Source organism: Pyrenophora tritici-repentis, chromosome 7 (assembly GCF_003171515.1).
Source record: "Pyrenophora tritici-repentis strain M4 chromosome 7, whole genome shotgun sequence".
Lineage (NCBI taxonomy): Eukaryota > Fungi > Ascomycota > Dothideomycetes > Pleosporales > Pleosporaceae > Pyrenophora > Pyrenophora tritici-repentis.
Window position 1 is genome coordinate 830,377 of NC_089396.1, and position 25,432 is coordinate 855,808.

Genomic DNA, 25,432 nt, shown 5'->3' on the forward strand with positions numbered 1-25,432 from the left:
TACCGAACTTTTTCACACTGACCTTACCTATTCCGGGTATTACATAGTTTTCCCATTTGGGTAGCCAAAATGCAGAATCTTGTATATTTTCCTCATAGACGATGCTATACTCTGTAGATCCTCGCTTGGAGACTACCGTACGTATAGCTCATCCAATACCTTTGACGTCAATACTTCGAATCACTTCAAAATGTATCTGCGTATCGTGTATTCTTTTCCATAGGTATCGCTGCCAGAAGAATACCGAGTAGAGATGAGACCTGCGAATAGACTATTGCGCTAGGCTCTGTTGCCGATGCGATGGACGTAGTTATCGGCAGGTTGTTTCGATGCTTTCTATCTCGTGACTGGCAGCAGTGATAGCGCGCTCGATATAGGTATCGTGTACTACATATGTGTAGAATCGAATAGGTACGACAAGCTTCATACTGTTCATACACTAGCTAAATTCTATAATCTTGCGTACTGGGTATGCTAGAGCAGCTGTTCTCGCTTCCTATCCGTGTCACTACGTTCTTGATACGTTTGGTCATGTGAAAGTGAAATTTGATCTTGCTTAAACCTCAGCATCCAGCTTGCCGGTGAATCTTGATTCATCTACAGCATTCATGTTCTGTTGCATGTTTGTAGCAATTGCGCTGAACAAGAGTCATAAGTACCTAGGTACATCTATTTCCCGTGTAGCCTATTCTGAACATGCACTTAGATGAAAAATTTCGTTCACTCCACGTATTCACAATTTCACTGACTTTGTTATTCGTGATTGGTAGGAAGGTGCTTCCTCGCGTGGCGAAGGTGGACACGACGGGTTTGCTATGTGTGCTGATGGCTTTGCTGGCGTGATATAGCAGAGCCTTGGGGGACCACGGGACGATGGTGTTGATTCAATTCTGATATATCGGACTGCGTATCTTGATGTAAGTGCAGAAGTTAGATGGGAAGACACTTGTTGGTGACCGTAGATGTTTGAGGTAGCTGTTAGATCCAGGGTTGATTTCGAAGTTTGTGACTGATGAATCTTGAAAGGCCTCTGCTTTCCGTTCTTTATTGTGAAAATGCAGTATACAAACCTTGTCCGTGGTATTTGTTTTTGGCCTCTAATGTTGGTTGATCAGACAGATCACGTGTTCTGTGCGCGAGGCTGCATGTACACATAGTCATATGGAGATGTTTCGTACTATCCAGATCATCGATGCGCGACAATCGTTTGCTGAAATGGCGAATATCAGTCGATTGACTATTCTTGCGCTTCTATTCGTACGGTTGACGTTCGTCTCGGGTTTGTTCAGCATGAACACGGATAATCTGCCTGGAAAATCGCACTTTTGGCTGTATCTCGCTGTTGCGATACCTGTAACGATCTTTGTCTTTCTCGTAGCGAAGCCGCCTACGGCAATGATGTCGAGGTTATCAGTATGGCTTGATGCTAGAGGTTGGAATGAGAGGCGTATAGTAACGCCGCACCCGAGGGACACAAGAGAAGTGATGTGCAAGGTCTAAAAAAGCGATGGAGAGCAACTCAAAAAAATCTGCATCAGTTGTATCTTGTTTCTTCTCTACATTGATTTACAATTGATATTCATTCATCGCCATGGCCCAGCTGAGCATTTGAATTGGTAGAGATGAGTTCAATTTTGCTTCTGCCTGTAACACAATGTCAGTCTGGTTCGACCCTCCTACTATGCTGTTGGCAGCCTCGCGTATCTTTAACTAGTCCACTAAGATTTGTGTAGGTCGGCCATGATCCGCATCTGACGGAGACATGACAGTAAAAATAACGTGTTTGAGGAGTAAACAGTAGAGTTCGACAGACACAGAAGTAGATGGTGGAGCACAACTTGAATATTGGTGGACATTACTTAAGGCCAGACCAGCTGCCTGAGAATTAACAAATATGCCGCAAAGCCTGTATAGTTTGCGACGGATCTACCAGGTGTGCAGAGCAGGGTCAGATCTGGTCAAGTTGTAGCAAGGTGGACAAGGTTGGATGGATAAAATGATTTACCACTACAATCGTCTCACTATACACAGATGTTATACATCTTCATCCGCTCAATTCTCTGCCTCAGGCGTCCACATGCTCTCTCGGCGACGTACTTCTATAGTCGTCGGCCGTGGAACCATTGTCCTCACAACCCACATCTTTTCTGGTGGCTGCGCGAATGGCTTGATATGATAATTAAGCAGCAATTCCGCAAAAAGTATCTTGAGCTCATACGCGACAAAGAAACGGCCGGGGCTGCTTTGCGTTAGTCTTCATTTTTGACGCAATAAGAGTATAAGAAGAGCAGACTTACCAAGCATGTCTGCCATGGCCGAATGGAAGATGCTGTGTAGACGTCGCTACCATCCCCCGCTGCTTCATCTTCAACACATCGACGTTCCTCTTCTCTTCTGCGCTCATAGCCTCGTACGCCTCTCTTTCCCGTGAATATCTAAACGCGTCATAAACATTTGGGTTGTCGGTGAAATTCGGTTCGACAGCCATCTGTGCCCATGGACATGATATTGTATTTCCATACTCGACGTGAGTACCATCGGGTATGATGACGCCTTGTTTGGCGACGACCTTACGGTCTGAGAAGGTGGCTGAAAGCGGTGCTATACGCTGGGATTCACGGATCGCGGAGTCCATTTTGTACATACGGTTGAGGCCCTGTTTTGTCCATCCACCCTCTTCCTGAAGGACACGATAAGCTTCTTCCCGTAACTTGTAGACTACATCTGATCCAGCGCTTATGATCTGGCTCAAAATGTCGTAGGCCGTCAATGCTGTAGTGTGAATGCTTGCAAAGTTGAGTGGCAAGATGCGCTTAGCGATGCGGTCAGGTTGCATTTCTTCGTGCCGGCCCTCTTGCTTCGCCGTGCGATAGCACCAGGTGATAAAGTCGTTTGGTTCCTGCCAGTCCTTATATTCAGGATCCCCGGAATCCTTCTTCTCGATCTCTGAAATGCGCTGCTTGACCAGCGGCAAGGTAAACTTCGAAGAGAGCCAGTAGTGGTACTTTGGAGCTAAACTCAACAAAGGTCCAATAATAGGATGCAGGAAGTCCGGAACCACAAGCAGAATAGCCGAGTTTCTGATAACATCCTCGGTGAAGCCCAGTATAGCATCCAAGAACCTTTGGTCATAACATATGGTCTCTCCAACCAGCAAATGATTGGTGAGAAGTGGGATCATATCTATAAACGACTGCAACAAATCCAGCTTTTTCCATTCTTGAGTATCCGTTCCATAAATATTCCGCACAGAATCGGTAGCGTCCTTGGCTAAGCCCGGTATTATCGCGTTAAGATTCTTCACGAGATGTTTGTGAATCACATGCGCATGGTAGGAATCGGTAATTATTGCCGGATCTACGAATGAGTAGTCGCCCCGCAACAAATCATAGTGGGCCGCTTGCGAACTCAGGACATTGTCTGGTTGATCGAACATCCAGCGCAGCTGATCCGGTGGAAGGACAATCTCGGCCGGCATCCCAAGCGTGGAAGGCAACACAAAAGCATTGCCTTTACGGCTGTACTTCTCGTAACCTTGCGATACCCAGTATTTGCTTTCCGTGACGGCGATAAAGTTGCGAAGATCGGCAATCCAGCTTTTTCCGTAGCCCACCCATGGTAAACTGTTGGGTGGCCTTGGGGCTGTGACGAAGCCGTAGATAGTTGTACAGACCCAGTACGTGATAACTGCGGTAGCGATATGGTAAAACGTGAATACGGATGTCGATTCGGTTGCGTCAGATGCCATTGTGCGAGATCGGAGGGGGAATGGAATTCGAATTGAAGAGGGAAAAGACAGGCCGTGACATGGCACTAGATATACGTCGGTTGGCAATGTCTTGGGCATACTTTACCGAGCGTATAGACCGTATATTAGACGCAATCGCTACGTGTTGCCTCTTGCTGATGATCGTCACGACCGGCGCTACCGAAACAAACGCTTGGTCTACGAGACATGTACATGCAAAGCATTAGCCTTAAGCCTATTGGACTACCAGTAATACGTAGCGTTTGTAGGATTGGCTGATCTTCTACACGGCCCTCTGGGTGCACCAAGAGAGCTCCTCGTCGGCACTGGGTATCTTCGGATCTGTGACTTCCGGTAGTCAGCCGAGGCCGGCAACGTCTTCTTCCGCATTCCCTCTTCGAAAAACAACGAAGCAGACCCGCTAAGTGCTGAACGCCTGAGTTATTGATAGTTTGCGCGACCCATCACGTTGCGTTTCCAAGACAATACTGACCACTAGTTATACTATCGTTGTGCGCATACAGTACGGTCATCATCTAGGCTCGGTAACACCAGCAATACACATCTCTAACAAGATCACACCGAAGTATGGCCAAGCGAGGATGTCGTACTCAAACACCTGCATTCAGCACCAGCAGAAGTCTCAAGGAGCTAACGACGCTACCCGGGTATCAATGTCCGGACAACCCGCTCAATACGAGCACACCTTGGCTGCCTCCATGCTGAGATGGCAATAATAGGGCCGGGTTCGTATCTTTTCGCCGCAACCGAGCTGGGCGTTGTATCGCTAATGGACCTGAGTGCGACGTACAATGACGAGCGCAGATTGAGATGGACACAACAACGGCTCGCTTGGAATGGCTGCAGACGAGTGATGTAAAAATGATAACGCGGAGATATGACCGTTTTCCAAGAGACCTGAGTAACACCAGATCAGCAGCCACTTTCCACGAAATGGACCCCGATGGGCCGTATATTTTACCCATGTTTTCTGCTGTTCTGGATGTCTATTTTTAACCGGGTTGCAGTGGTGGTACTCGTTCTCACGGTTGCCTGAGTTAGGTGGACTGGCTTCAATCTTCACAGAGAGAAGACATCTCTTTGCTTTAGGGCACCGCTCCAAGAACATAAGTGCCGAGATGAAGTGAGGAAGAAACTCTCTGTGCGAGAGGAAGTGACGGGGTTGCCCAAGTGTCATCTTCGCTTTACGGTATGTATACGGTTTACGGTTTACGGTTTAGTTAAGCGAAGCGCGCACGGACATCCACATTGCACCGTTGCGGCCCGCCCGGAAACACTAACACTCCAACATTGTTGCATGTATAGTTCCTGCCGGCATGAGAACGTGCACTAAAATCTTCGCTGGATCTCCTTCGCCACAAAATACTCAGTGAAATGTAAGAGGACGCGCGCAGAAATCTTCGCCAAAAAGGGTCTCAAGCGGTATGACCGAGTCCTAATATTAGGTTGCGCAACGACATGACACTGAGCATTATGCCAACGACCGGCTTGATTTCGCGCATGTTGATGAATGCAGTATAGATAAGATGGTGGACCCGGAGGTTTTCGATGACATTGAATTATGCCACTGACCAAGAACTATTCGGGCGTCATCCTTGGGTAGTTGCGGCTCGATATATCCTACTCTTTGGTCAATCTATACTGAATGGCTAGAATATGGGATGAACCTCATTATGAGATCGTTTCGGGCTAGACTAGACTGGACCTAGTACTATAGTACAGTATGTAGTAGTGAATGGCTGCGGAGCCACGAGTCATGTCGACTGTCACAACGTCCAGTGACTAATTAAGTAAACTACAGTTTGGACTTAGCTAATGTCGAACATCGTGCCAACTATCACATTGTACAGCGTCATCAAATAGTTGACAGTATAAATTCTGATATTCTTCAATCCGTTGCAATCTCATCAACAAAGGCCCTATCGTAGAATTCGGGACAGAATATTTCTGTAACATGTCGGTGCGTCTTATCCCAGGCCCTCCGCGATGCCCCGGAGGAACTTCCACATATGCTTGGTCGTCTCGCCGTCGGCTTCAGCTCTGAGCAATTTGCGGTTGAGATGCTGGAATACCAGTAGCCCATGTGACATGGAAGGGGTGGTGATATGTCTGTGTAGACTATGCAGCGAATCTCAGCTGGGAGGTGTTGAAAGCTAGTCATGGCGGGCGCGTTTGATGTAGTGGAAAGAGAGATTTGAGCCAAGGAGGTTGTAAGGAGCGCCTCAGAAGCTTACGTTATTTATTTGCTGCTATAATTGAGGCTCGGGTCTGTTGGTGTGGGGTGGAAGAGCAGACTATTTGTGATAGTTATGTACCTGATGGGCACAAGGGTGTCCGTGCCCTGTTCGAACTAGGAGGGAATGCTATGCAGAGCTATCAGTCAACAACCCGAAGATACGTGCGACTAGATGTCTAAATAGATGCGAGTAGCTTGATAGTAGCAAGCATTGGGTACGGAATTGCCGCTTCGATAGCTTGACCTTTGCTACGGTCGTGTGATGTTTTCATGTTAATCTCAACAAGCTGGCGTTCAACTCCTTTACGGCGCAGGAAGCTCATGTGTAATACCATTCTTCTCACGCATGTGCTTTGTTTTGCGAATGACTTTTGGGATTGGCGGGCGTGGAGTGTGGAGGAAGTGCTGTTTACGGCGGGGTGGGAGTGGAGAGGGGGTGGGGGTATGGAAGTTACGGTATTATGGGTATGTTGGGTTTGTTAGTTGGGTTCGTTGAGGGATGAGGGGAGAAACCCTTTATTGGAAGGGGTTCACGGATGGGCTTGTTGTGTTGGCGTCCGCCATGTGGGAGGATGTGGTTACTTAGGATGTGGGATTCATGACTCTGTGGGTATGCGTAAGGCGGTGGGGTGGTGGGGAGATTCTTGATTGTTTCTCACAACTAGGAGGGAGGAGAGTGTGAGTGAGCAAGAATAGGGGTGGATGTACTGAGAATTGATAGAGGTGGAGTTTTGGCTATATTGGAATAAATCGACGGTTGACTTCCGTACTTTAGATTTTAGGATCTTATCCTACTTCTCCATCCTTCAGCTTTATCCTCTCTTCTCGTTGTTGCTCGCAGACTGCCTACCGCGTTGATTCAGTATGCGGTACATACTGAATGTTCCTGGGGGCAACTGCTTGCATCTCGACACCGCTATGCTCTCAGCTCGAGCCAAGTTACCATAGCAGCGGGCATCAATGGGTATACATGGTCATCCTGCGTCGTACCAGAGGGCACTCGCATCAATGAAGTCGCTCCCAACACACTGATTGAATGAGTACCATGATACGTAAATAGACGCCCAGCATGCGTACACCATAGATATTTACCCATCCATGATTGTAGTAGGGACCCCCAAACGCCGCGGCTATGCATCAAGAAACGAAAAAAAGGGAGCGGTTCAAAGTTTACGCGTAAACTACCGTCTTCCTTTTCCTTGTCCAGCACCACCGGCACCAGCGCCGCCACCCATACCTCCCATGCCACCCATCATCTTCATCATCGCGCCCATGTCCATGCCGCCCATGCCGCCCATGCCACCCATGTTAGCGAGTGCTGACATATCCGGCATGCCGCCACCGCCTCCTCGTCCACCACCGAGCATCTTCATCATGGCACCGAGATCGGGCATGCCGCCGCCGCCACCGGCTCCACCCATGCTCTGCATGCGCTTTTGCATAGCTGCGAGTTGTTGTTGCTTGTTACCTCCGCCCATGGCGCCTTGTGCTTTTTGCATGGATGCCATGCCACCCTTCATCTTCTTCGCCATGCCGGCCATCATGCGGTGTTGGGTGAGCAGTTCCTCGACTTCGCGGACCGAGGTTCCTGAGCCACGGGCTATGCGCGTCATTCGTGTGGGTTGGTCGACAAACATCTTGCCATCGGATTCTAGTTCCTTCTCGGTCATGCTATCGCAGATGTAGATCATGCGCTTGAGCTTCATACCGCCCTCTTCATCGTCCATGCCCCCCATCATACTTCCCAGTCCAGGGATCATACCAGCCATCTTCGATAATGGTCCCATCTTCATGATGTTGGAGAGCTGGTCGCGAAGGTCCTTGATGGTGAAAATTCCTTGTGTGATATGCTTCATCGTATCCTTCTGATCGAGTTTCAATGATTGTACGTGCTCGACAAGACCTTGGACATCGCCCATACCGAGCAGTTTCGATACGAAAGCTTGTGGCGCAAAACGCTCCAGATCTAACATGTGCTCGCCATTACCGAGGAAGACGATGGGTGTATGTGTGGCTGCAACGGCAGATATGGCACCACCTCCGGCTGCGGCACCGTCTGTCTTGGTGATGATGATTGCTCCGAAATCCGCGGCCTCCTTGAATGCGCGCGCTTGCGACTCTGCAGCCTGACCGATGGTTCCGTCCAATACCATGATAGTTTGGTCGGGTGTGACTACGTTCTGAATTTGCACCATCTCGTCGAAGAGGTCCTTTTCTTGCCTGTGTCGTCCCGAGGTATCCACAATGATAATCTCGAAGCGCTCCTTCTTGAACTTCTCCACACCTTCGCCAGCTACCACAACGGGGTCCGTCTGGGTATGGCTACCGTAGTATGGGATCTTCGCCTTGGTCGCATTTTGCTTCAGTTGGTCAAAGGCACCAGCACGGAAAGTATCGGCGCACACCAAACAGGCCTTGAAACCTCGTGCCTGATACCATCTCGCCAACTTTGTACATGTCGTCGTCTTTCCCGCACCCTGTAGACCCACAAACATGATGACGTTCGATTTTCCCTTGCGCGGCTTGAAGGGTTCGGCGTGCGGATCGACCATTTTGACGAGTTCATCGAACACAGCCTTCTGGATGAGGCGCTTCTTGTTCACTCCCGGCGCGAGGTGCTTGAAGTCAACGGTTCGCTTGATCGACTGTCGCAAGTTCATTACGAGTTTTACGTTCACGTCGGCTTCAACCAGAGCGTTGGAGATCTCTTTCACCATGGCATCAAAGGCCTGCGCATGTTAGCCACCTGTTCATACGCATATGCCGTGAATGCGCACCTTCTCGTCAAGGTTGGGCGACCTCGTGAGGTCTGTGACGGCGGCATTGATGCGCCGCCCGAGGTCTTGAAGCACCATAGCGGCGGTTGTATAGGGAAATTAAATGTTGACGCGAAAGGGTGCAGGTTGAGGGTTGCGTCTCTCGTGGTGTTCTGTGGGGAATCCAGTATGGCGGGGCGCGCTTGCCCTGGCCGTCGGTGATTTGGGTCACTAACGCCGATGACCTGGAACTTTTTTCTGCGACACGGTCCTCATCCATTCACATCACCATATTTTCCGCTACAATGGTAAACACATCGCTCAAAAGAAGACGGACCGAGGACCAATTGCGCGGCAAGGTGCCCAAGAAGGAGAAGAGAAAGGTCAAGAAGCAGAAGCACTACCACAGTTCAAGCGACTCAGAAGAAGGCGCCGCGCGCGATGCTCCAGCACGTGGGAGCAGTCTGGAGCCAGAAGAGCCATTTCAGCCTTCGGGAGCCAATGCGACACTACCCGGAAAGTCTGAACCGTCAAAGCAACAGCTGAGGAAGCAGGCCAAGTTTGAGGCGAAGAAAGCAGCCCAACAAGCCGCAGCAGCAGAGGAATCATCCGCCAGCGACGATGAAGACGTTCCCGCAGTCGCATCGAAAAAGTCAGAGCCCAAGTTCAAGGCTAGCATACCGGCAAAAGCGCCTGCAAAGTCTGTGCTGAAGAAAACTGCACCCGTCGACCACGAAGCGCCCCTACCCAGCGACGCCGAAGATGATTCAGACGACTCTGAGCCCGAGGCCGACGAGTTTTCCATTGCCGACTCCGAATCAGATGCCTCAGATACATCAACCGTAGCCGAGCGCAAAGTACGGAAACGCAACGACCCTGAAGCCTTCGCAAACTCCATCTCCAGAATCTTGGGCTCGAAACTTACAACATCAAAACGTTCAGAACCTATTCTCTCCCGTAGTAAAGACGCAGCAACTGCGAATCGCGAACTCGCCGATTCCAAGCTCACAGAAAAGGCGCGTCGACAAGTCGTAGCTGAGCGCAAAGCAGCAAAGGACAAGGGGCGTGTGAGGGATGTGCTTGGGCTGCACGACCCAGACGTCAGCACTGCGGTTACTTCAGCAAAGGAGAAAGAGCTGAGACGGACAGCACAAAAGGGTGTCATCAAGCTCTTCAATGCCGTGAGAGCGGCCCAGGTCAAGGGCGAACAGGCAGAGCGAGAGAGCAAGGCGGGCCAGGTAGTTGGTATGGACAAGAGGGAGGAAAAGGTCAAGGAAATGAGCAAGCAGGGCTTCCTGGATATGATTACCGGAGGACAAAAGAAGGAGGGTAGCGTGGAGGCATGATTCGTTCGGACGAGTAACAAAAGTGGGGTGTTATGTTCGTGATACCATATACTGTACATGTTTTCGTCTCATGCTCAACGCCTGTCTATGTGCAAGCGGAGTGGTCGTATAATACATGCATCGTACCAAATGCTGCGTATGATATCATCATCAACTATACCGCCCAGCATTACATCCTCGGTGCGCGCAGACTTGTGACCACTACATTTGTCCCTGACCTTCACATGGCACACTCTTATTTGCTCGCAAAGTCGCTCGCCTGCAGGTTTCTTGTCATGCTCGGTAGTCGCACAACAAGCCCATCGAGCTCCTTGTTCATCTTGACCTGGCAGCCTAGCCGACTAGTCTCAGTAAGACCAAAGGCGAGATCCAACATGTCGTTCTCATCATCATCTGGCTCTTCCATCTTGTCGTAATAGGCTTCGTCTTCTACAATGACGTGACATGTGGAGCATGCGCAAGATCCTCCGCAGGCCCCTTCCATTTCTATATCGTTGGCAAGCGCGATGTCGAGTAGGTTGTCGCCGTCTGCGACTTCGAAGGTTGAGGCTTGGCCATCCTTGTCTATGAAGGTGATTTTTCGTCTGATGTTGTCAGCGATCAAACGGATACCGGAAGGCGCATGGGACGCACTCTTCACCGGGCTTTGGGGGGTCGAGATGCCCGTGCCGGGCTACTGGGGTAGAAGAAAAGTGTCGGCGGTTCCGCAACCATGAGGGGCTCGCTGGCTTGAGAAGGCTCGGTCTTGATATATCAGGCAGTGTCGTACTCTGTGTGCGCATCGACCTCTGGCACATCGCGACCGCCCAATTGCTCTTGCCTATGCGTCGCCCCGACCATATGCCTTTTGCGCCCGCTATCCGCCCCTCCACCACATTCAGGCAAGCTCGTGTCGCAGCCATTTCCGGCCTGGTGTACTCGTCGAACCAGTGAAGATTCTAGCGAAAAAGGAGAAAGTGCGCAAGAGCGAGAAATTGGCAGTGTTTGCACGTGTCACGAAATGTCAAACCGCCGATAATTCCGATTGCTGTGAGACGTCAGGAAATGTTGGAGCACGGGCCTCTGCATACCCCGGTCCATGTTGAAAGCGCATCGCTCCGAGGGAAAATAGTATCATCACCAGCCTCACTGTTTCCCAATCTAGCGGGGTAAGTTTTTATACCACAGTCATGGCAACCTCGCGCGATGCTCCAAATCCCCTACGGCCCTACTACATTCCACCGTCTATTGGCCTGCCGGTAGATGTCCCGCAGAACCAGACGGCCTCTGCACTTCCGCCCGCCTACAAACCATCCAACAGCAGTAAATCAAGTCTGGGGAGTCAGGCACGCGACATTCTCTCCGACCTCGACTATGACTCGTACTTTCCAGAGAGCTCGCCTACGATAGCCGGGCACGCGAAGAAGCTGCTCGACCACGCACTGTGGAATTACACGAGCGTACTGCTTGCCCAACCTTTTGAGGTCGCCAAGACGATACTCCAGATTCAAGAGGCAAAGGAACAGTTGTCGGGGCTAAAGGGAGATAGCGACTTTGGCCATAAGAGTAGACCGGAGAGTTATTCGAGCGGGAAATTCGAGGATGTATGTATTGTGTTGTGGTGAGGTGAATTGGCATGTGAATGAGGGCTAATGGATAGATGCAGTATCCGCCCTCTGACGAATCGGATGAGGACTCGCCCAGCTACTTCACATCGACTGCGCCGCGCGCAACTCCCTCAGCGTCTCCATACTCACCTGCCGTCTCACGATCGCGGTCCCCACGGAAGCGCCAAAGACATGTTGACAGCCAGTCACGCTCTCGGACGCCAACGCGACCGCCCCCACCTGCCCTCCGCAAACTAGACCTCAAGCGAGCAGACTCCCTCCTTGAAGTCATAGGACAACTATGGCAAAAGGAATCAGCATGGGGTGTATGGAAGGCCACAAATTGCACTTTCATTTACAACTTCCTCCTCAAGACAACCGAGGGCTGGTTTAGGAGTCTTATCTCCGCCCTGTTGAACATACCAGACCCAGGTCTTGTGGGCTCAGCAGGAAGCGGGATAGGAGGGCTGGATATACTAGACAGCCCTAGCCCCCTGACCTCCCTCGGCGTCGCCGTCGCCGCAACTGCCATCGCAGCTACCCTCCTCGCACCCCTCGACATGGTGCGCACACGCCTCATCATCACCCCCATATCCTCCTCGCCACGATCCATATACCCATGTCTCTCCCTCCTCCCGTCCTTCTCCGTCACCCCCAGCCTCCTACCGGCAACCATACTGCACGCCTGCGTGCCAACGCTCATCTCCTCCTCCACACCCCTCTTCCTCCGCTCCACCCTCAGTATCGACCCCATCCTCACACCCGCCACCTACTCATTCAGCACATTCCTCTCCTCCACAGCCGAACTCTTCATCCGTCTGCCCCTCGAAACAGTCCTCCGCCGCGGCCAAGTCGCCACCCTCCAAGACCACGAGACTCAGCGTCTCGCTTCAGAGTACAAATCCCCGCCTAGCCGCGGCAAGAGCCCGGCTTACGGTCTAGACAAGTCGTCGAGCTCTGAGACGAGCTTCAAGACTATTGTCGAGCCCGGTCAGTATAGGGGCGTGCTTGGCACAATGTGGTTTATTGCTCGCGAAGAAGGTATTACCATTGAGGGACCTAATGCGGCAAAGGCTGCGAGTGCAAAGGCTATGGGCTTTTCGCGACCGCCGCGTACAAAGAAGGGGCAGGGTGTTCATGGCTTGTGGAGGGGGTGGAGAGTGGGTATTTGGGGGCTTGTTGGTATTTGGGGTGCGGCTGCCTTGGGTGGAGGTGGTGGTGAATTTTAGACTAAATTCTTGAGGTGACTAGATGATGGGATGCGGGTTTGATGAAAAGCACCGCAAGCGTCGAGTTCTTCTTTGTTTTCTTCGTTTCAGTACATGCGGAGTTCTAGTTTTTTGGTTATTGATATCCATGGTTGCGTCTACTCCTCACTCTTGTTGTGTTTGGTGGGGCGATATATACATGTTGACGAGATTCATGTTAGACGAAAAAAGAAAATATAGACTCAGCTACACCAAGGCTTCTCTCATGAAGAAAAGATGGGTATCATCTATGCCATCTCACCCCTTCCTCTCCCCAAACTCAAACCCCAACTCCCGCACATCCCTAACCTCCCTCCTCTCTTCCCCTCTCTCCCCAAATCTCCGCCTAATCTCCGGGAAATTCTCTCTACACTTGAACTCCCACTCCCCCCAAACAGGCGGACACTTGCCCTTCCCCGCGTTCTCCAACCCGTCTTTGCCTTCCGCGCTCATCGCCCACTGACTCATTTCATTGATATACTGTGCGTCCTTTGGGAACGGTAGCAGGTGGAAATTGCGTCCTTGACCCATTTCCGCTTCTACTTCTTCCTGCCATGCTTGCATGGTAGCCGTGGGGGGTAAAGTAAGACGACCTGCGTAAACCCGCGCCACAACAGCCGCCTGTGCCTCCGCCAGCGGAAACGGGATAACCCTCTGCGGCAGCGCTAGAAAGCAAAGAGTTGGTCTCACCGCGTTGAAAAGGTGTTTATACGTCCCCTCGACCCTCTCACCACTCGTAATCAGCTTCGGTTCAACCCCGTTTAGAAAAGGTAAGCTGTAGAAATACCCCGTCGCAAACACCACAGCATCAATATCGTGTTCCATACTACCGTCTGCAAACTGCACGCCCCGTGTGTCTGGCAGGAACCGCGCAATGGGTGGCACAGGACGCCGAGTGGGATCTTCAGCGCTGGCGCTGCCGTGTGTGGCACTGAACAGCGAGGTTGAGCGTGTAGACCAGAGAAGTGGTTGTGGACAATGTGAAGATATTTGTTTCGAGAGATCAGCGCCAGAAGCGGAGTTTCCAATAACAATTGTTTTCTTGGCTGTGAAATCCGTGGGTCGGCGGTAGTATTTCGAGTGTGTGATGAGGCCGGGGTGTTGGGAGGACCATTCCGATATACCTGGTATGGAGGGGATGTGTGGGACGATGAAATGCCCGTTTGCGATTATGACGGCAGAGTAGGTTGATGTGATTGTTTCGTTGGTGAGGAGGTTGAGTGTTGTGATGGTCCAGGTTGTAGTGGGGGAGGAGGGGGGTGGTCGGGGTTATGGAGGTGACTTGGGTGTTGTAGTGGATGTTTTCTTGGACGGGGGATGTGTAGTCTTGGATATATTTCAACACGGTGTCGTGCGTGGGGGAAGAGTTGGGAGTCAGAGGGCCAGTCGAGGTCTTGGAAGCCCATTAATCCGCGCGGGATGTTCGTTTCGAGTTGTTCGTACATAGGGGATAGGAAGGAGGGGACTTTGGAGGTGCCATTGATGCTGTTGGTGTGGTTGTTTTCGCTGGATATAGTATCTTTTGGTTTCCATTCGGGCTCTTGCACACCTGGTTCGGGATTTTCTTGTGGTATGCTGAAGAGGTTTTCGTCTCGTTGGTCACCCGTGTATGTCCATATTCCACCCGCTTGACTGCGTTGTTCGAAAAGATCAATCTTATCAAACGCTTTTTCTGCACGTAGATATTTCGCTGCTATCACACCTGATGGTCCTGCGCCTACTACGGCTACTGTCCTAGCTCTTATAGATATCCTCTCGTTTTCAGTCATGGTGGGGTGCTCAAGTTTGGAGTGGAAGGTACTGAAGCAACGTGATCTAAGCAGAAAACAGTTGTGTGAGAAGAATATACGAAATCGTTTTATAGGGTATCTTGAAAACGCGGAAAAGGACATGCAAAAGAAAACAAAGTCGATCTCGGTGCGATGACGGCGTGATGGGGTTTCGCCAAACAGAGGATAGCTCGGGGCTCATCGGAACGAGCTCGGAATGATGCGGGGCTACCTACATGGATGATGGGTGATCGACCTCGGGCTGCAGCTTCATAAAGTTTATGACGGCGACCTTGGGATTACGTGTATCGCCGCATTAAGCCCATATTAATCGTGCCATTTCTTCTTAAATCACTCATTACCTTCTGTCTCTTTGACCTGAATCCTCAGCAGACTGCGACTTGAGCCCCTCAACATCAACACCTAGAGTTCCTCAGACCTCTTCAACCCAAAATACAGCCATGGCTTCCTTACGCATCGGCTTTGTGCCTGGTAAGTCAGCCACTTGCGGCACTATAGATAGTGCTGACAGCTGTAGAACACTTTTCAACCCCACTTGAATTTGCGAAGCAGTACTTTGGCCTGGAGGCACAGCTCCTCCCATACCCCTCAGGTACTGGCCACATGGTGACAGCCATCCAAGCTGGTGAAATTGACATTGGCGTTGGTCTTACCGAAGGCTGGATTGCAGCCATCGGAAAAGCCCAGGCAGCCAAGCAAGACGCTGGCTTCAGTGTGGTCGGTACCTACGTTGAGACGCCACTATGCTGGGCCATCTCTACCGGAGCAAAGAGGGAGTTGGAAGGAATCAAAGATCTAAAGGGCAAGAAAGTTGGTGTTTCAAGGATTGGCAGTGGCAGCTATGTCATGAGCTTTGTCCTTGCCGACCAACAAGGTTGGTTGGACACTTCATCTGGCAACCCGCCCTTTCCAGTCGAAGTCCTAAACACCTTTGCCAATCTCCGCGACGGTGTCAACAACAGTACCGCCGACTTCTTCATGTGGGAGCACTTTACCTCGAAGAAGTACTACGACAACGGGGAGATCAAGCGCATCGGCGAGATCTACACGCCCTGGTCGTCGTGGAAGATCGTCGCTGCCAACAAACTTTTGCAACCAAAGAATGGCAGCAACTCCCCACTCACCCCTGAGCTGGAAGATGTCTTGGACAAGATCAACAAGGGTGTCAAGCACTTTGAGGCAAACCAGGAAGAGGCCGTGAAATACATTAGCACCAAGCTCGATTACTCGGAGGAGGATGCGAGGGAGTGGCTGAAGACTGTTCGCTTTGCCAAGGACGTCAAGGGCGTGGAGAAACAGGTTGTTGATAAGACTGTGGGAATCTTGCAGAAGGCTGGCGTCTTGGGTGCCGAGGTCGATACACCGGCCATGATCGGACTCGAGCGTGCACCGCAGTGACTATAGGGTGGTCATACCGCGAACATAATGCGGGACCTAGTCGACGGTCCGTCCACGCATCTGGAATCACGGACAGTGACTATCTGCGAGCGCTATGAACCAGATCGGCAATCACTGCTCGCATTGTGGCGTCACCTAAACAATGGGTCACCGTGCTTTTTCTAGTGAATGTAGCTGCACGTCCATGCTTGAATCACCCTCTACAATCGAATACGAACCATTTATACCTTTGTCTTTGACTGTGCCTGTGGTTTGTCTTCACTTCATGGACTGTATATCACAAGACTCCCCTGTTTCCTCTTTGTCCCTAATTCCAGAACACCACGACTTTGCACCGGATAAAGCTTAGATACTGAGCTACGTGTAGAAGCGCATACACACTGCGAATAATTCAAGGCTGCATATCTGTTCGTAATCCTAGATCAGCGATGCCTAAGAGTGGCCAGAAAGAGCTGGAGCTGTCCTTCATCGATCAACAGCCGCATATCCGCGTCTACGGTCGTTACTACGTCATCTTTCCTTTCCCAGGCCGCAAAATCGAGAATGCCGCCATCAACGCGCTTAGAACTGGATTTAAGGAGGTTTTGAGAAGATATCCATATCTTGCAGGCACAGTGGACATGCCTGATGCTTCCTCGGGACAGCTCCGAGTTCTCTACCCTGACCCTATCAACAATATAGACAAAGAAGCAGAACGGGTATTCACGGCCAGCAACTATTCTGCCAAGGATCCAACGTTCGATTACAACAAGCTCCAGAAAGATTCATTCCTGCCAGAAGACCTTCCAGCCAAAGTCTTCTGCCCGAAGCTGGTCAAATATCACCCCGGACTAGATGACGGTGACCCTTTCGCAGAACACGCTACTAGTATGCGCAAGGGACCTTTGCCAGTCTTCGCTACACAAGCCTCGTTCATTCCGAAAGGTCTAGTCCTCAGTGTATGGTTCTATCATGCAGTCACTGATGGCAATGGCAACGCAAGGATCCTAGAAGTCTGGAGCAACGCCGTCAGAAGTTTAAGAAACGCGGGACGTACAGGCTTGTCAACAATGGCTATACGTCCACGCAAGACCTTAGAGGATCCTTCATCAGCACGTCGCAAACTCGTAGATCGAGCATGCGACCCAGGCCCACCCACACTTCAGCAGGTCAAGCGTCACCCTCTTCGTCAGAATACAGACTACAAAGTTATTACCAAGATGTTCCGCTTTTCATCCGCTGAGGTCAACGATCTCAGGGAAGCTCTTTGCACATACCTCTCGGGGTCGAACAAACCTAACGTTTCACGCTTTGCAACACTCACTGCAATCATTTGGGCGTATATAATCCGCGCTCGCCTACCGCTACTCAAAGCTTCAAAGAATACTCAGTCAGCTCTTGCAATCGTCGTGGATCTACGCAAACACCTAGGGTCTTCATGTTCTTCGCCAGAATATCTCGGTAACCTCGTCATCTCCTCGATCGCCACATGGAAACTGCCCCACACGAAAACTGTAGCCCATGCAGATGATACAGTACCGTTGCAAGAGCTGATTTCAGGGCTTGAGGTGGGTCAAAAGATCAAATCTCCTACCATACCTACGTCCGTGCCGCATAACGACCATCTCAAGTCTCTCGCCTCTTTCGCGTCCCAAATCTCCACCACAACCCGCGCTGTCAATAAAAAATGGGCCACTACAGAGCTCAGCCAAGTCCTTCACCACCCTTCAACAGCACAACAGGCCTCTCTTGAATACTCTAACGGCCCGGACTTGTACATCACGAGCTGGATGCACATGGGTGCGGATCGAAAATGGGACATCCCTGGCGCCGACAGTAGTCAGGCGACGGCGATACGACGCTCAGCTTGGGTCAGCGAGGGTGGAATTACTGTCTTGCCGAGGAAGAAGGATGGAGAAGGTGGTGAAGGGGTGCCGTATGAAGTCATGATCAGTCTTGCAGAAGCAGATATGGAAGCTTTCGAAGAGGGTGTGGAGGAAGATGGATGGTTGGAATTGGGTAAGGGTGATGAAATGGGCGTGGAGGATGGCGGATTGCCGCCGATGGACGGGTGCGATAATAGCCCATGGATGCCTCGGTCTACACTCTAAGCCGAATTCCACACTGAATTAAAGAGTAGTTGCCATCTCGGTGTTGCACACCCCAGCCTTTGCCCCAAACCTCGCCACATGTAATTTAAGAAAAAATGACGTATGCCTCCTGCCTTTCACCGCTCGGACCCTGTTCCTGCATGATTCGTGACTAAAAGTGACGCGGGATCTACCCACTAGCGCCGATCTAGGCCTAGACTCGCTCTTGCGAAAGAAAACTGGAGGTACGGTACACACAAACACGAGAGCCGACTGGTAAACTTCACCAGCCTCACCAACAAACACCGTTTGTGTTTCTGCCAAAATGTCTATCAACGAAACAGAACCGCTGCTATCGTACCACGAGGCGCAGCGTGAAAGAACAGAGCAATTGCTTGCACACGAAATCACAGCAAGCGCGCAGGACCATGAGGATTATCCCGTCGATCATGGGAAGGTTGCTTGGATGCAAGTGCTGGGTGGGTTTATCTTGTTTGCGAATAGCTGGTATGTTGATCCTGCCATTTCGTGAGTTGGAGCTAACAGCCAAAGGGGTCTACCAAATGCCTTTGGTGTCTTCCAAACATACTATGTCGACACGCTGATGCCAGGGCAAGATGCCGCAAGTATCGCGTGGATCGGTTCTATCCAGCTCTTCTTCACCACCATTGGTTGTCTCCCCGGTGGTGTACTTCTCGATCGCGGGTACCTCAAGAGTATCATTGCTGTCGGCACTTTTCTGGAGATCCTGGGCTTACTGTTGACGTCGTTTTTCCACGGCTTCTGGCCAATTTTCTTCGCTCAAGGTGTTTGCATGGGGATCGGTAGCGGGCTTATGGCGCTCGTGCCTGTGGCTGTGCTTGCCATGTTCTTTGAGAAGAAGAGGATGGTTGCTACGGGTCTGGCGTCGACCGGGGCGAGTGTTGCTGGTATTGCGTATACGCTTTCTATGCGCTCACTGTTTACCAGTGTGGGGTTTGCGTGGGCTGTGAGAATCTTCGCGGCTATTATACTGCTTACGAATGCTGTAGCTTTTGTGGTCATGAGGCTGCAGCTGCAGTATGGATCCAAGGGCTCCAGTTTTGGGTTTCATCACTTCAAGGACCTGCCGTACGCGGTGTTTGTGGTGGCCTTTACGCTCTTCGTTGCTTCGACTTTCGTGCCATTCTTCTTCATCCAGGAGTACGCTATCAAGTTAAGTGTGGAGAAGGATATGGCGTTCAACTTGCTGAGCATCATGAACGCGGCCAACATATTCGGTCGATTTGTTCCGAACTTTGTCGCTGATCGGTAAGTTTATTGGTCTATTCCTGACATGCGGGTACTGACGGATACAGATACGGCGGCGTTAACACTCTCTTTCCTTTGACAATCGCGTGCATCATCACTCTCTGCACACTCCCACTTGTTCGGGACTTCAACGGTCTTGTAGCCATCAGTATTGCGTATGGATTCCTCTCGGGTGGTGTCATTATCATCCCTGGTCCTACTATCACCGATCTTACACCCAACAAATCCGAGATCGGTGTTCGATTAGGTCTCGCATATCTTGTTGCTGCATTTGGTGGACTACTCGGTAACCCTGCTGCTGGTGCTATCAAAGGACAAGGAAATGGGGCAGTTGAGAACTTCAAAGGCGTTTGGTTCTTTGCCGTAGGAGTGATGGGTGCAGGTGCTGTTGCGCTTGTTGTAACGAGGTGGGCGAAGCTGGGTAGTGCCTGGGCCTTGGGCAGGGTTTGACGTTTCGTCGGTTTCGAGGTTCTGGTGCTATGAATATCGGTAGATGAGGAGTGAACGTAGAAAAGTTTATTGAGTAATATTACCATCCTGCCATGCCTCCATCGACTAACAGTGAATCAACAATCGTTTCTCCTATTGAAGCTTCAACGATGAGCAAGCCGGTTGGCAACTGATCCAAGAGTTCGGTACCCGCACAAAGCTTATACCCGTCGGCCTTGTTCGTAGCTTCGGCCATCGAAATATGCTCCTCGCTCATCTTCGGCGCCAAGGTTCCTGGTTGCGAAAAGGGTGCTGCAACACGTACCGTCAAATCGTCGCAGGAGCTCGACGTCGGTATCGCAACCGTAGCGTTGAGTGATATCCTCTGCAGAGAGGTCAGGCTTGGTACAACGAAACTCTGGCTGCTGACAGAAAACGTTTGCTGTACGCCCGCGCCGCTCACAGAGAAGGAAGTAGCATTCCTTGTGGATGGCCCAGTGAGCGAAAAGGGGAAATAAGTTGTAACTCCATACCCACCACTCCCTCTCCCAAATACAGACTGACCAGTCTCTGCTTCAGCAGTAATTTCCACACCAACCTCATCCTCGCCTGAACCAAGCCGAAGTGATCTCGGCCTCTCCTCTCCCGCCTTATTCAGCACTCTAATCCTCCCCGAAAGCACCAACTTCCCCTGCCCATCAAAGTCAAACGTCACATTAACCGGCTTAACCGCCAGAGCCGCAATCTCTTCACCAAGTCGCACACCACCAGGCACCGTATCAATCGCCCTCCGCATAAGCTCCACACACGCATCCAAAAACCCATCTCCTTTCTCCAACAACGCGCGCATAGTAGCGTTACCATCGCTCTCATACAACCGGAGATCAGACTTCATACTATCGTTATACGACGTAACTAAGGGCCCGCCTTTTTTCCCCGTCCAATGCACATATTCGCCTACGACTTTTGCATCGAACACAGCGCGTGAGGTGTCAAAGTTACTGCCGCCGTTTGTGTTATTCGGCGTCACGAATGAGTCATCTACGACGTCCGGGAAGCCGCCGTGGTGTACAGAACCCATTGTGTGACCGCAAGCTGTGAGGCCAATGGCGTCTTGGGCGTTGAAGCCCGCGCGGTCGAAGAAGGTGAGAGTTTCCTCGAGCGAGGTTTCTGGGGCGGGCACACCGGTTGTGATACCTGCGGAGGCGGCATCGATGCGACCGGCGCGGTACGGCATTTGTGCTCCGCCGCAGAGGTTGTTTGACATTACTGTTCCGAGGGCTATGAGATCGGCCACTGAATGTTTGTGTAAGTGTACATCACTTCGTATACTAGAACATGCTTTATTGGAGAGGAGGTCACATACTTGATACAGCCCCATTAACAAACGGTCTCCAAAACGTAAAACTGTCGTTAAACGCACTGCCCTTGTTTTCCTCCCGCGCCGTCTCAAATCCTATACTCGCATCCAAACCATCTGTTCCAGCGCTCACGTTAGCGGTGATGAAATCGTGGAACATGACGCGTATCCATTGTGCAGCTGTTGTGCGGCCGCTGGTTAGAGCTGCGGTTCCGGTTTGCGTTACATAGCGGTCGCAGGGTGCGATTGCAGAGGAGAAGTTTGAGGCGTAGGCGCCCCAGTTATCGACGAGGATGTGTTCGAGGAGAGAGATTTGAATGGTGGGGTGGTAGAGGGCTGCATTTGTGTAGAAGATGGATAAGGCGAGGAGGAGAGGGAGGGTAGTGTACATTTTAAGTCGCTGCAGTGTTCACTTTTTCCTGTTTGAGTTTGATATGGTTGTCCAATATATAGGTAGATTAGATTGCTCGTAACCATTAGTATGGACATGATGAGACGCTTTTGGTAATTTTCCTATCTTGTATGTTGGTTCGCCACAGCGTACGAGCAGGGGGTATGTTGCACTACATTCGGAAGTCTAGAAGCAGCCAATGATATAACTATTGGCCATGCAAAATTGTTCGAAGGGTTCGCGAATTAGGTCAATCTGCCCATGGGGTTGTTACCGCGGCTTATGTAACACATGATAATCTGACATGCATACGCCACCAATGATGCGGCGTTGAGAGACATGCGTCCGATGATCTGGACCGTTTCTGTGGGTGTGTTGCTCCACGATGTGAATATACAGTTGGAGAATGAGTGTGGCGAATTTCTGCGTGGCTGGAGCATAAAAATATTACAGCAGAGATCGCTAGACTTTCTGTAGTCGTACTGGATGATTGGCGGGTTGCTCCGCGGAACAGCTATCTCGACACATCGTTTAGATGTATACTAACCTACTGTGAATTCTTCCGTTCGCACTAGAACAGTCATGCATGGGCTGAGCTCCATAAAATTGATCAAGCATACTTCCGAGATGAGTAGCTCATTGTTTTCAGTTATTGGCCTTCCTTAAAGAGTCATGACAGGTGTGACCGATACAATACCAGATTCATGCCGCTTATTAAATCGCGCCGTACGCTGTCGTAGCATTGACCCTCTCCAGTATATACTCCCCCGCCTTGATCGGCTTCCATTTACTCTCCTCTCCATCCTTCAAGCAAGTCGGTAATGTCTCGATAACTGTGTCGTAATTGACCGAGAAGAAGAATGGGACACTGTACCGCGCCTCGGCACTGCGATTGACAACCCTATGTACAGTGCTCTTGTATAGCCCATTCGTCCAGCGCATGAAGAAATCCGCTACGTTCACTATGAGTGAGTTTGGGATGTATGAAGTGATATGCCATTGTCCGGATGGCTTGAGGATTTCGAGACCGGGAGTGGTGGAGGTGAGGAGGAGTGTGAAACATTGGTAGTCCGAGTGCGCTCCTAGACCGATCTGCTCTTCTGGAGTGGGCGCCAGACTGTCCGGTTGGGAAATTTTCGGAGGTGGGTAGTATATGAGTCTTGCGTTGCCGCCTGGATGCGTGGTCATGGGGTCGAAGTAGTCAGGGAGATCGAGCGAGAGCGCAAAGAGGCGGAATAGATGACGAGCAAGATCAAGAACCTTCCACTAGTCAGTTTTTCTTTTTTCCTTTTTTTCCGCTTAGAAAGTCGCCATCGTGTATGATTTCCTTCACTCACAGCGCCATAGTACTCTTTGATGGCCGCGTGGAATCCCGGTAAATCCTCCTCTTTGGGCCAAACGTTGCTTTCGCCAGCGGAACCATCCAGCTCTCGATATTCCCCATCACCTCCTGTACGATCCAATGCTGCTTCGTATGCAAAGTTGAAGATTTCTTTTTTCTCCTTGTCGCCAGCGATGGAAGTATACTCGCTTGGCTCCCACCCCAGGCTAAATTTGCTTTTTTCCACATGCAGTTCCTCCTTCTTTGCGAGAGGCAGATAATGGACGAAACGTTCCGCTTGCTTCAATATTCCATCGCAAGCTGGCTTGGGCACATTGTGCTTGGTGATGTAGAAGAACCCAGAGGTTGTGCATGCTTCTCGGATCTGGGCCGCGACTGCCCGACGATCTGCAAGAGATTCCGAAAAGGATCGCGTCAGGTCAATGACGGGTATGATGAAGTTCGTATCAGACGCATTGTCTTTTGCTGCAAGTCTTGACTGTAGATACGCAGCGGCGCCGTTTCGGGCTTCGTCGTATGTCGTTTGATCTGACCTGTGAGCTGGTTGTGCCATGTTTCATTACCACGAACCCTTCCGCTGCCTTGGTGTTCGTCTTGACTACAGATAGACCTCGGGAGTATCAAAGCATGACTCGACAACAAGTCAGTTTGTAGTCTGGTCGATGTAGTCATGTGGCAGTGGGGATCGGCGGTACATCGGACGTCAATAACTACCCCTCACTCGTGCATCATATCATTTCTCTGTTACACACACTCCAATCATGTCTGCTTCCCAGATCACCACGGTACTCATCAACGGACGCTTTTTTAAGGGCAGCACGCCGAAGGCCGAAGGCCATTTCGACTCAGCCGCGGTAGTCAAGGATGGCAAGATCGACTTCATCGGGAGCTCGGACGCCCCAGAGATCCAATCGTATCGTGACGCTGGTGCGCAGGTGAAGGATCTCGGTGGAAAACATGTGCTTCCCGGCTTCATCGATGCGCATATGCATTTCCTAATGCTGGGGATGTCTCTGACCAAGGTTGATCTGAATGAAGCGGAAAATCTAGAAGAAATCCGATCACGCATCTCAAAGTATGCAAAGGCGAACCCAGATAAGCCACGCATCATGTGCACAGGCTGGATGCACTCCATGACGAACGGAGAGGCTAAAGCCAGTATGCTGGACGACCTAGATCCTAGGCCGATATATGTCGATTCCAAGGACCTTCATTCATGTTGGTGCAATAGTGCCGCGCTGAGAGAGATGGGTATCGAAGACATGGAAGACCCGGCCGGGGGCACAATCGAGAGGGACGAACAGGGAAAACCATCAGGCCTCCTGAGCGAAGCATGTGTGCTTTTGACAGTCTGGCCGTTCCTGGCACAGGTCACACCCCTCGATGAAAAGATGGCAGCGCTGAAGGCAGCAATCGATGCATATCATGCGGCAGGCTGTACGGGATGCATTGACATGGCGATGGATGAAAGTGCATGGGAGTCTATCCTCGCACTCAGGTCTGCTCAGGGGCTGCCGCTTCGGGTAGCAGCACATTGGTGCATCATACCTGGGGAAAGTGACGAATATCGACTACAGCAAGTCGAGCGCGCCATCAAGCTCACCCAGGAGTTCAACAGCGAAACCAGCCCAGATTTGAGAATTGTCGGTATCAAGATCATCTGCGACGGCGTGGTTGATGCATGTACTGCGGCACTGGCAGAACCGTACACGACTAATGGGCATTTCGAGGGTCCAATCTGGACTCCCGAGATGCTCGATCCGGTGGTCAAGAAAGCTTGTGACAGTGGGTTGCAATGTGCACTGCACGCTATCGGGGACCAAGCCGTCACCAATGCTGTCAATGTGCTCGAGAAGCACGGCAAGCCCGGTCAGCGACATCGCATTGAGCATCTCGAACTCACCGCGCCCGAAGATGCGAAACGGCTTGGTAAACTAGGCATTACAGCTAGCATACAGCCGGTCCACTCCGATCCGTCAATTCTCCGCGCTTGGCCAGAGCTATTGGGTCCTGAAAGAGTGAAGAGGGCATTTGCGTACTCGGAATTCGCAAACCACGGAGCAACCCTTGCTATAGGGTCCGATACGCCTACTGCACCGTATGCACCTTTGCCTAATCTGTATATCGCGACAACTCGCAAGTCAGCCAGACAACCTGATGCGGGTGATGCACCAGTCAACGAAAACTTTAAGCTGGAGTTGGCTCAGGCGGTGACTGGGGTCACGACAGGTGCAGCCTATTCGTGTTTTGCGGATGATCGCATAGGAAGTCTGGAAGTTGGAAAGATGGCAGATTTCTGTGTTGTGGACATGGAGTGGAAGGGCGAGGAGCTGCTCAATGCCAAGGTTATGGAAACATGGTTTGACGGGAAACGAGTGTATGAAGCTTGAACGCATGCTCAGCCTTGAGTGGAAATCTTAGCC

The 25,432-nt window shown here is 51.0% G+C and overlaps 13 protein-coding genes across 13 annotated transcripts; 6 read left to right on the forward strand and 7 right to left on the reverse strand.

Moving 5' to 3' along the window:
• Nucleotides 1-2,052: 2,052 nt before the first annotated feature.
• Nucleotides 2,053-3,748, reverse strand: PtrM4_127190 (CypX, Cytochrome P450; the record flags this gene model as incomplete). The annotated part of the gene is made up of 2 exons (XM_066108804.1): nt 2,053-2,239; nt 2,298-3,748. 2 exons carry the CDS (start codon nt 3,746-3,748, stop codon nt 2,053-2,055), a joined length of 1,638 nt encoding a protein of 545 aa, XP_065960796.1.
• Nucleotides 3,749-7,186: 3,438 nt separating this feature from the next.
• PtrM4_127200 (Ffh, Signal recognition particle GTPase) lies at nt 7,187-8,860 on the reverse strand (the record flags this gene model as incomplete). The annotated part of the gene is made up of 2 exons (XM_066108805.1): nt 7,187-8,734; nt 8,783-8,860. The coding sequence occupies 2 exons, from the start codon at nt 8,858-8,860 to the stop codon at nt 7,187-7,189; spliced, it is 1,626 nt and encodes a 541-aa protein (XP_065960797.1).
• A 206-nt stretch (nt 8,861-9,066) lies between these two features.
• PtrM4_127210 (Rrp15p multi-domain protein) lies at nt 9,067-10,107 on the forward strand (the record flags this gene model as incomplete). Its single annotated transcript, XM_001939788.1, has 1 exon — nt 9,067-10,107. The coding sequence occupies one exon, from the start codon at nt 9,067-9,069 to the stop codon at nt 10,105-10,107; it is 1,041 nt and encodes a 346-aa protein (XP_001939823.1).
• A 235-nt stretch (nt 10,108-10,342) lies between these two features.
• On the reverse strand, nt 10,343-10,904 carry PtrM4_127220 (Fer2 domain containing protein; the record flags this gene model as incomplete). Its single annotated transcript, XM_001939789.2, has 2 exons — nt 10,343-10,691; nt 10,741-10,904. The coding sequence occupies 2 exons, from the start codon at nt 10,902-10,904 to the stop codon at nt 10,343-10,345; spliced, it is 513 nt and encodes a 170-aa protein (XP_001939824.1).
• A 372-nt stretch (nt 10,905-11,276) lies between these two features.
• Nucleotides 11,277-12,922, forward strand: PtrM4_127230 (Atrophin-1 multi-domain protein; the record flags this gene model as incomplete). The annotated part of the gene is made up of 2 exons (XM_001939790.1): nt 11,277-11,690; nt 11,753-12,922. 2 exons carry the CDS (start codon nt 11,277-11,279, stop codon nt 12,920-12,922), a joined length of 1,584 nt encoding a protein of 527 aa, XP_001939825.1.
• A 276-nt stretch (nt 12,923-13,198) lies between these two features.
• On the reverse strand, nt 13,199-13,504 carry PtrM4_127240 (uncharacterized protein; the record flags this gene model as incomplete). Its single annotated transcript, XM_066108806.1, has 1 exon — nt 13,199-13,504. One exon carries the CDS (start codon nt 13,502-13,504, stop codon nt 13,199-13,201), a length of 306 nt encoding a protein of 101 aa, XP_065960798.1.
• A 605-nt stretch (nt 13,505-14,109) lies between these two features.
• PtrM4_127250 (TrkA, flavoprotein involved in K+ transport) lies at nt 14,110-14,709 on the reverse strand (the record flags this gene model as incomplete). The annotated part of the gene is made up of 1 exon (XM_001939791.2): nt 14,110-14,709. One exon carries the CDS (start codon nt 14,707-14,709, stop codon nt 14,110-14,112), a length of 600 nt encoding a protein of 199 aa, XP_001939826.2.
• A 461-nt stretch (nt 14,710-15,170) lies between these two features.
• On the forward strand, nt 15,171-16,128 carry PtrM4_127260 (TauA, ABC-type nitrate-sulfonate-bicarbonate transport system, periplasmic component; the record flags this gene model as incomplete). The annotated part of the gene is made up of 2 exons (XM_001939792.1): nt 15,171-15,201; nt 15,248-16,128. The coding sequence occupies 2 exons, from the start codon at nt 15,171-15,173 to the stop codon at nt 16,126-16,128; spliced, it is 912 nt and encodes a 303-aa protein (XP_001939827.1).
• A 428-nt stretch (nt 16,129-16,556) lies between these two features.
• On the forward strand, nt 16,557-18,218 carry PtrM4_127270 (Transferase domain containing protein; the record flags this gene model as incomplete). Its single annotated transcript, XM_001939794.2, has 1 exon — nt 16,557-18,218. One exon carries the CDS (start codon nt 16,557-16,559, stop codon nt 18,216-18,218), a length of 1,662 nt encoding a protein of 553 aa, XP_001939829.2.
• Nucleotides 18,219-18,522: 304 nt separating this feature from the next.
• Nucleotides 18,523-19,937, forward strand: PtrM4_127280 (NarK, Nitrate-nitrite transporter; the record flags this gene model as incomplete). The annotated part of the gene is made up of 3 exons (XM_001939795.1): nt 18,523-18,704; nt 18,750-19,487; nt 19,535-19,937. 3 exons carry the CDS (start codon nt 18,523-18,525, stop codon nt 19,935-19,937), a joined length of 1,323 nt encoding a protein of 440 aa, XP_001939830.1.
• A 79-nt stretch (nt 19,938-20,016) lies between these two features.
• PtrM4_127290 (putative heme peroxidase protein) lies at nt 20,017-21,667 on the reverse strand (the record flags this gene model as incomplete). The annotated part of the gene is made up of 2 exons (XM_001939796.1): nt 20,017-21,212; nt 21,283-21,667. The coding sequence occupies 2 exons, from the start codon at nt 21,665-21,667 to the stop codon at nt 20,017-20,019; spliced, it is 1,581 nt and encodes a 526-aa protein (XP_001939831.1).
• A 714-nt stretch (nt 21,668-22,381) lies between these two features.
• On the reverse strand, nt 22,382-23,562 carry PtrM4_127300 (PcbC, Isopenicillin N synthase and related dioxygenase; the record flags this gene model as incomplete). The annotated part of the gene is made up of 2 exons (XM_001939797.1): nt 22,382-22,927; nt 23,005-23,562. 2 exons carry the CDS (start codon nt 23,560-23,562, stop codon nt 22,382-22,384), a joined length of 1,104 nt encoding a protein of 367 aa, XP_001939832.1.
• A 208-nt stretch (nt 23,563-23,770) lies between these two features.
• Nucleotides 23,771-25,399, forward strand: PtrM4_127310 (metal-dependent hydrolase protein; the record flags this gene model as incomplete). The annotated part of the gene is made up of 1 exon (XM_001939798.1): nt 23,771-25,399. The coding sequence occupies one exon, from the start codon at nt 23,771-23,773 to the stop codon at nt 25,397-25,399; it is 1,629 nt and encodes a 542-aa protein (XP_001939833.1).
• Nucleotides 25,400-25,432: the final 33 nt, after the last annotated feature.